The sequence below is a fragment of the Fulmarus glacialis genome, unplaced genomic scaffold (assembly GCF_000690835.1).
Source record: "Fulmarus glacialis isolate BGI_N327 unplaced genomic scaffold, ASM69083v1 scaffold49946, whole genome shotgun sequence".
Taxonomy (NCBI): domain Eukaryota; kingdom Metazoa; phylum Chordata; class Aves; order Procellariiformes; family Procellariidae; genus Fulmarus; species Fulmarus glacialis.
Genome location: NW_009217225.1, coordinates 4,377 through 14,014, shown reverse-complemented (window position 1 = coordinate 14,014; position 9,638 = coordinate 4,377). Strand labels below are relative to the sequence as shown.

The 9,638-nt window shown below is 45.7% G+C and overlaps 1 protein-coding gene across 1 annotated transcript; it reads right to left on the bottom strand.

Moving 5' to 3' along the window:
* Positions 1–357: 357 nt before the first annotated feature.
* LOC104078068 (papilin-like) lies at positions 358–9,314 on the bottom strand (the record flags this gene model as incomplete). The annotated part of the gene is made up of 12 exons (XM_009579572.1): positions 358–441; positions 916–981; positions 1,415–1,469; positions 1,689–1,815; positions 2,926–3,049; positions 3,590–3,762; positions 4,991–5,071; positions 5,845–5,968; positions 6,313–6,443; positions 7,383–7,485; positions 7,765–7,825; positions 9,199–9,314. Coding segments are annotated over 12 exons (1,245 nt in total), but the record flags the coding sequence as incomplete, so codon positions are not given.
* Between the last annotated feature and the right edge of the window lie 324 nt (positions 9,315–9,638).

Sequence of the window (9,638 nt, the reverse complement as noted above, 5' to 3'; positions counted from 1 at the left end):
CTATAAAATAAGATGTTCCCTTTGGAAAGGAAACAACTACAGCAAGTAGAAGCCACTTAGAGCGATGTGGTTGCAGGGCTCAAAACAAAGTAATTGATCAAGATTTTTCAGAAGCCCCAGTGGGGATAAAAAAAAAAACCCCAAACTATTCTGCCTATTGTAAAGCAAGCTCACCTACAGCTTCCTTCAGTTGTGAGTCAAGACATCTTGTCTGACATTTATTTCATTTCCTTTGTAAGACAATGTCAACCATAAGGCTGGGACCCTCATCAGAGGGCAAAGCATTGCAAGTCCTAAGCTATTAGCAGTTTGCTGAAGGACAACTGCTTTGGTTTTGATCTTTTTTACTTCTCATACCTCAGTGTATATTGTAAGTATTGTATCTGTCACATCCTTGTACTCATCCAGTATAAAGGCACTTTTCTGCCTGCTGTAGGGCCCCTGCCAAAGAAAGAAGAGCTTTTGAGGAACTGAAGCTTTTGCTATGGCACTCTGGGATCCTGGCCAGTGTTTCAATCTCCCAATCCATCATGCTCTCTTTTCCTTCCTGTTCTTTTATTTATCTTGATAAACCAAACAAAAATCTTCTTGAACATCCCTTCATCTCTCTACCCTGATTCCAGAGGAAAAACAATTATCAGGATAAGCAGCCAAAAGCTATGAAAAAACCTGTCCCCTTCTCAGTCCCATAAGAGCCATGGGAGCATGCACAACCACCTAAGCAAAGCTGCCAGCCAGCACCCTCCACCATCATTTTCATTGGCAAGAATCAAAAGCAAAGCACCACCCACTGCTACCACCAGTGCCAAAGAGGAAAGCCCCCACGTCCCCACAGACTTCAGTGGGCAACTAGATGGAGAGCAGAAGACGGCAGCTGCCTTCCTGTGCTTTCTGTAACCTCCTTCTCCTTGTTACCTTTTCATCTGAGAGCTCCGTGCTCCACTGTGACTCCAGGCTTGCGGCAGATAGACGTAAGAAGTCCTTTATACACAGAACAAAGGATTTAAAGAACTTAAAGCAAGTAGCTACAGGCTACCGTGTATTCAGAAATGCTCCCAGGTTTCCAAGTGTCCTCTCACCCACAACAGCACTCACACAGGCCTCCACTGCACCCACCAGATACACAGTGAGATACACAGTCAAGGCTGTGGTTACAGCTCTGGATGCCCACATAAGAGCCAAGTGAAGCCAACTGCAGGGCTATGTCAGCAAGGAACAAGGAGGAAATGGTTGGGTAAAGGGGTTTGAAAATGCTGGAGAACAAAAAGATTCCAGGATTCATCCCTTTCTAAAAGCAAGGACACTGGGAATGCAGAAATGACATAAAATGACACCAGCTCTGACCTACTCCTCTGTTTTTGCTAGCTCCAATTGAAGAGAACAAAAAACAAAGAATCTGTTTCCTATCTCCTACATGGGCTGGAAGACTATCTTCCACAATCACATGCTGGTAAGCCAATTTAATTGGTCTATAAAATGAACATAGAACATATCAAGCCTTGTACACAGAGAAATGCTCATCACAGTGTTATCACCGTGCTTTGTCTTCGGCTTTCTCTAAGAAATAAAACATTTCCTTGGAGAGCACCATGCTGGCGGGAAGGAGTAGTGAGAGAGTCATTCTTTTTCCTGGCTCCAAAAGCACCTAAGGAAGAAGTCAGAGTCCAGAAGAGGAAAGGAAATCTTACCGTTTTGTCTGGGGACAGGTCTGACGGCCACATGTTCGGTTATTGTCTGGTTGTGGTTTATTCCTGCACATATAGTCCGGATAAATTTCATTGTCTATGGTACAAAACACCAAGCGGGATTGGAAACCTAAAGGAGAAGCAAGAGAGTATCCTGGTCAATGCAAGCTACCCAGGACTAGGTTTGAAATGCGCTGGTGTTGGCAAGACAAGTTTCTAAGAGTCATGCAGAATCCACACCTGCCCCAGCCAAGCTGGAAAAGTCAGGTGCAGTTCTTGGTCTGTCACTATATGCACGAATGACGCCTCCCCACAGCATGAGTCTACTCAAGGGAAGGGCAAGAGAGACAGAATAGTTCCGTGTAGCTGAGGGGCATTTTCCTGTTATTTGAGTGGACTGTGACTCACAAGGGAAGTGCCTTATCCATATAATGCTCATCAAGGAACCCTGCATGGTGTGTGCAGTATACAGTAGCAGAGCTGGGGGCCTCCTGTTAGACCCAGAAGGTCAGTCTTGTGAAGACTGGACACTGGAGAAAAAACTTGCAACTCTTCATGCTTCCTACAGGATAAGAGAGCTCAGCAAAGACAGTATCAGCTCCAGCAACCACAATATAGCAAAAGCTATTGAAATGACTATCAGCACAGAAGTCCAAAAGAGGCTGATAGAAACTCTACATACTTTCAGCTGGAGGGGTTTTTTTGTTTGATAGGGTTTGGTGTTTGGTTGGGGTTTTGGGGGTTTTTTTTAGCTTAAAACCCATAACTTTGCTCATGGAAGAATTTGTAAACTGAACATGATGTGACACCCCAGGAGATCTGACTGTCCCCCTGCAGAGAGGGAATCTTCGAGGCTATGGTAGAGTGGAATGATGCCGCTCATTTATGTAGGCCAGGTCAGCTTGGAAAGGACCTCTCAAGTGGTTGAAAAGGCCTGAGAAGGACATAAAGAACTGAAGCAGAACATAAAACAAAGGCTAGCTATGAAGAGCCTCAACAATCTTAGTAACAAGTCTGAGGACTAGCACATGGAAAGCAAGACAGGACAAGGCATGGGACACAGTCCTGTTGTGACTCCGTGTGTGACCCTCCCTTGACAAAACCTTAGCTGCCCCCTGTAGATACCTCCCAGCAGGAAACTCCTGTGAAGCAGCTGCAGAGGGCAGCACACAGTCACACTGTCTTCAGGGTGTGGATATAAACCCCACACCAGCACAGGGACCAGGTCCTGTCCCCTTACCTCCTCCACACTCGGAGCTGCACTCACTCCAGGAACCATAGCTCCAGCTGTATCCCGAGGCCTGTCCTTGCACGGGCAGGTAGTACTCATACTGTACCCCTGGGTTTGGCTCCTGGCTGATGAGCTGTGAAAGCATGGGATAGAGTCAGGGAAATAACAGCAGCAGCACTTTTCCCCTTTGCAGCATTTCCCCACCATGTCCAAGGGTTCGAGCTGACCTGCTTCCCTCCCGCTCAAGGAGCACTTATTCTTTATGCTGCATTTTCTCCTCACCTTTTATGCTACTCTAGAGAGCATTATTTTTCAGAGAAGGGTGCACTCATCCCTCTCAGAGACAGAAGATCCAGCTGCTCCTGTAAAAGTAAGTACCCTCGCCTGGCCTGCAGCACGCTGTAACAAGCAGTGCCCTAGAGTCTGTCCTTGCCCCAACCCCATTTGGTGCCGACTCGACTCTCCCTTAAAGTCAGAGCCCAAGGGAATAGGCAGGAAGCCAACATCAAGCCTTGCCCGGCTCCTGTCTGGGCAACAGAAGCAGAGCCCCCCGGGGACCCCACCACTTCTCCGGTCTTCCCCATCCCCATGCATTCCCACTGCACAAGGCGAGGGCTGCTACAGAAACCGAGAGAGCAAGAGCATCAGCGGGGGGGCAGGCACAGCCGCTTACCTCAATGACGAGGGGCTCTGTGGTGGGGCCCCGGGCATGGAGGAGCTCTGGGGCCAGATCACCCTCCGAGCCACGGTCATAGTGCACAACCGTGCTAGCTACATGCAGTGCTCGGCTGAAGTCAATCGTCCAGTGCCCGTTCAGATAGTACTCTCCTCGCACGTTCTTGACAGCTGGACAAACCCACGCGCCAGAGAAGAAAAGGCAGTAAATTAACACACCTATAACCTGACACGTGCCTCCAGATACCACAAGACAGGGCCTGCTCTAGACTTTCAGGGTATTAGCAATCCCCAGAGCTCTCAGCTCCGCCATTTGAACCCCAGCTCCTTTACATCAGTACTGTAACCCTTTAAGTGTGGCAACAATCTAGTATGGTAGCATCTACCAACACAGCATAAATTCACACATCGAAAGAGACCATAAGAATTCAACAGGAATGCTCCTATCTCCACTCAACACTGGTCGCAGGTGTGGCAAAAAAAAATGAGACCATCATCCTCCAACAGTGCTGTTCCCCCTGTAATGCTCTCTTGCCAGAAGTTGCTCCACATTCGGACAGTGGTTCTTACCAGCTTTGCTGCAGACCAAGCACTTTTTTGCTGCACAACCAAATGCCTCCAGTATATTCCAGCCCTGCATTTTCCACTGTTAGTCACTGAGGCACAGCCTACGTCAGCCTATGTCCCGCTTGCTGTTAAGATGTGGGATTCACACCCCACTGCCTCTACACCACTATCCTGTTCATCAGACATTCTATTCAGAAGACAAAGACTTTGGTGCTGTATCCTCTTTTCTACAAAGGAAAACCACCAGACTGATTTGTCCAAAGCACTGGGTAATGAAAGAGTCAGAAAGCAGAAGAGTATTTGCTTTCTCCACCAGAATTTCCTCAGCCCTGCCCAGAAAGCTAAGTGAGGACATTTCCCCCTCCTTTTTGCCCTCTGCAGCATGACCAGAGTTTGAGGTTGTACAGACAAATACCCAAAAGGTATCTATAGGGAAAAGAAGCCCATCCCAAACTTTTGGGTGACAGGAAGAGTTAGGGTTTACATCCACCAAGCAAACAGCAGAACTCATAGCCAAATTTTGCTGTATCAACTAGACTCCATGTAAGTTCCAGGCAGGAAGTCTGAATATGGTTCGGGTCTTTTTATTCCCCACCGAACAGGAAGATCACCACAGGAGAGAAAATGAGGTAAACCTGAAGGCCAGAGTTGAGCATCACTAACGCTTCAAGGATACTCAATGTTCAGGTCCTGATTTTCAGAGAGTTTTTCCCTCTGCCATATCAAGCCCTCAAGGTAAACATCCCAAAGCCCAGTATACCTGAAAACCAAATTTTAATGTAATGGCTGGAATCCGAATGGACTGAAACACAGGTTCTGACATCAGTCTTACCCAGAAAGTTCCTGCTGGGCATAACCTCCTTAATTCGGATGCTTGTGGCTCCTACAGGGATGATGAAGATTTGATTGTACCCTGAAAAAAAAGGGGATTATTCAATATCCATCTGTGGATGCCACACAGTCACTCTTCTGTGCCAAAGATGCTCCTGGTTTTATTGGTGCCTGAACAACAGGATGAGCTTTTTGATGGCGGCTTGAAGCATTTCAGCTGTCACTTCACCTGCATTCTAAATAGCTTCACCCAAAATTATCCACAGGTCAGAGTCCACGTGTAAAAAGTTCCAACTACACCTCAGAAAAGTAAGCATGGGAGTCAGTGCAATGTCCATTTTTTAGATGTTAAAATCTTTGGAATTTCAGCAAGTATCATATTGGAGCTCAACACAGAGAGATTTGACCACAAGTGCACTTGTTATCTTGAAATGACTCAAAATTGGCCAAATGCAGAAGATGTAGTCCCATTTCTAGCCTTGCACCAAGCCTGGTGGGGCTGTCAAGACATTGGACAGGGGGACAGTCTTATGAAGGAGGTATATAACTGTATTCATATGGTACATTTACAGCACCTGCTGGAGACCGAGCAGGAAAAGACACCAGCAGCATGGCAAGTACATCCGTCTGTACTGAGACTAAGGAAGAGATTCGCAGGATAAGGCCATCAATACAATACATATTCTAATGCTAAAGCAGCTAAAGAGCCACATGCCATACAGACATTTCAAGTGAACGTCCAAGCCTGCCTACAACAATCATGTGAGCAGGTGTCTCCACCAGCCCTTGCAGGAGCTTGAGTTTAGGTTTAACTCTCCCCTTCTCACCTGCCCAAACTACCTAGACCATTTGTACCTTTAGGGAGGCTGGGCACATCAAAAGTGCCCTTCACACCATAGCAGGTGCTGCCATCTCCTCCACACTGCAGGCACTTGTCCTCCTTCTTGGCAGATTCCAGCATGTTATCACAGCCAACGGCCTGTCAGAGCACAGGAGCATTGATGTGAATAAACCGTAATGACAGAGGAAAGAAAGAAACAATGGCCAAATGCTGTACTGATCTAATGAGAAAGCCTGAATCTAGGGAGTCTGGGAAGTCAGGATAGGGCAGGGAAGGAATTGTCAGAGAAAGGACAGAGTTGGCATCTTCTATTTCACATTCAGAGACAGATAGATAAATGCTGTCCACATGTTCCTCAGCACCTTGGAAACTCAATGATTCTCCTTTTCTGGTACTATTACGAAAGGCCAAGTAGAACAAAGGGAAGCAAAGAAAGACTGACAGTCACAATGGTAAACGAAGGACGCAACAAGGTGACTAACCTGACAAGCTCCCTCTACACAGATGTCCCGCTTGCCAGGTTCACAGGTAGTCCCATCTACCACTGCTTCCTTGTGCCTGTAGTAGAAGTTTTCTCCCTTGGGAATACAGTTTAACTCACACTTATTAGGCGCTGGTAGGAGAGAAAAAAGAAACATTATATAGTATGGCTAATAGCTTGATAATGCATCAGGAGCTGGGTTTTAGATCACAGGAGCAGAAACAGAGGGGTGGACTGATATTAAGTGGCAGATATTGAAGAAATTTCTAGGTCACAAACTGCTGGGGGCTGGAAAATAGCCTGGTAAAGCCTCACTGTATGCAAAAAGCCTCATTTCCTCGGGCACCTTGGCTGGCCAGTGGTGGAGGGGGGATGTTGGGCCAGGTGAATGTTTGGTTATTCCTTAGTAGGACTGTTCTTATGCTCCCTTGGAGTACAAGGCTTTCTAGAATGAGAACAAGTGCTGGTACAGAACACAAGGGAGCTGTTATCTTAACAGCCAACAAACAAAACTTTAAACCCAACTTGAAATCCCTCGTAATTTGTTAAGCCACTGTGAATGATAACATATCAAAACTCAGAGCAAGGACCTCTGGTTCCTACACCTACCTGCCTTCTGAGCTGGTTCCTCAAGAAAGCATGGGCCAATTGAAAGAGATGTCATATTTTCTGAAGCACCCATTAAATATACGCATTTGTTTCTCCTGTGCCCTGCTAATATTATTCTGCCAATATTGAAAAATACAGCAGAGCTTCTGCTTCTCTAATACTTCAGGACCTAGCTGCAACCAGTTCCAGCTTTCCTGAGCAATGTTTCTGAAACAATGGCTGTTATAAGAGACAACTATGTATTGCTGCAATGGGAGCTGTCTCTTGGCCCATGCATCCAGTGCCTTCGTGAAAGCAATGCTTTGCTGCTGGCAAGAAGATTTTTTCCATGTCACTCCCTGCCCCCTCGCTCCAGCTAAGGAAGTACCCTACGAGGATACTACAGTCAAAAACATTACAGTCACTTCAAAACATACTGTTGATAGTTAAGGATGAAGTGTAACCCTACACGTTTATCATTACCTCCATAATATGGAAGCCACTTGTATTTCTTTCCTTGGAATTCTGTCCCATCAAACTCTGCACATTGCTCTGCCCGGAAATCCTGGGAACCTTCCGGGCAGCTCTGTTTGGAGGAGAAAATGTTTGTATTGGGCCATTACAAAAAGGAGGAAAATTAAGTGTACAACAAAAACTGGTTTTTATTTGTTATTGCTCCCATATAAAATCCGGGGCATAAATTCAATATGCTTTTGAAGGGGTACTGTTAATGAACCGCATTCACCAGCAATGCCAGAGAAACTAATAATGACATACTACTTCCGAACAAGAATGATGTTTGTCTTGGGAAAAGGAGCAACAGGCAAGCAAAAACAAAAAACAGAGCACAAGCAGAGCACTGTACCTGAATGTTGCATGACCGATAGCTTCGAGTTGGTCCAACACAACTGGAAGCACCTTCTGTCCTGAAATACAGAAAACCAACATGAAGCGCTCTGAAGAATACACACGCAAAAAATCATCTCATAGCAGACATTACAGATCACCTTCACATCAAGCATATCACCCTCACACAGTTTCCTGAAACAGCAAAATAACTAAAATGTACTTCTTTTCCACTAAAGCAAGCTGGTATCTTCTAGTGCCATTTTCTGCTATGGTTTGCGTTCTGGCATGAATGAGACATACACCATGAATGACTGCAGTATAGATCTTCAGGGTTATGTTTCAACTAAATAATGGAAGAGGAGCTTTTAGTCCTTTGTCCACCAGCAAACAGTCGAGGTGTCCATACCAGAACCAGAAACACGTTATGAGCAGCAGGAGGGTAGTGGCCAATTCAGAATAGGTATGCACATCATCTATCATGCTGTTTACGTGCACACTAGGCCCATTAGTAAGAAGAGCTAAACATGCCTATGGAAAGTGTGCAACACCCTCATTCCAGTCAAATGACTCCAGCTGAAAATTATGGAGAGTAACAGTTACGGAGGAAATTGATCTGAAAAGTCAACCAATGTCTAATATCTCAGCATTCCTAAAATGGAGAGACAGGCTCTCAGGGATTCTGGCAGGTGTCTACCATAACACACAGGTGTATACCATAACAGGCAGCCTTCAAAAGAGACCTTTCTTTATTCTCAGGGGGAAGAAGCAGTGCTCCATAACTCTGGATTCTTCTATTAAAAAAAGCCCTCTCATTTCTCTAAACATAAAGAGGCTGGTTTTTTCAGGATATTATTGAGCTTTTTTTTTTTTTTTTTTTTTTCTCTTTGTTTTTATGTACAACAGGATCTCTCAGGTCCATCATTCCCAACAGGTGCAGTCCCAGTCATCATCCTCACTGCATCTAACCCAGCTGCAAATGAGATGGCACAGCATTACCACTGCTTGAGCCATCTCCACTCTTCTGTTTCTTCTGGGGCAATTTACCTTCCTGCGAAACATAAGCCTGAGAAAATCTTGGCATAGTCACCGGCTCTCGGGAGAGAAACGTACTGCTCTGGACTGTTCTCCCTCTCCCCCAGGCCTGCCACACTAGACGTGATTAAAGAGCTGCTGCCATACCAATCACCTGGTTGCACAGCCTCAGATCTCACAGAGAAACTACTGTGCTCTAGCAAAGGAGCCAAAGCAAAGATGTGTTGAAAAGAGCGCTATTCAAAACAGCAGTGACAAGACTGAAGCTGAGGATCATCTCAAAGTGGACTCAGGTGACTTATTCCCCTGGAATCAAACACTAGGTTGTTTTCGTTCTGGATGTATATTGGAACATATGTGCAGGAGCTCGGTAACAGAAAAACAGATTTAAAGAAAGAAAAAGGAGATTAGCCTTCACCTTTGGGAATAGCAGCGCCGTTGCCGAAAGCTGACTCCACCGCCACAGCTCCGACTGCACTTGCCCCATTCACCCCAGCTCCCCCAGACATCAATCTGCCGTTTCATCCGGAGGCCCTGTAAATAAAAAATCCCACAGACATATCAAATCGACATGGCAACACAGGAAAAAAGCAGTGAAAATGAAGCAGAGCTCCTATGTGTTCTCTTGCAACAGAGACTGCTTTGCCGGGCTGTATTCCTGGTATGAAAAGTGGCAGAGAATAATACATCAGAAATGTCAAGCCTCTAACATCTAGGAGTATTAGCTTCCTGAAGCCATATAGCACATCCAGCTTTATAATCTCCCTTAAACTGTTACTGTTTGTCTATTCACAGAATCTCAGCACTTTTGAATAACCATCTGAAAGAGGATAACATCTCCCTCTCAGCAAGGCAGCA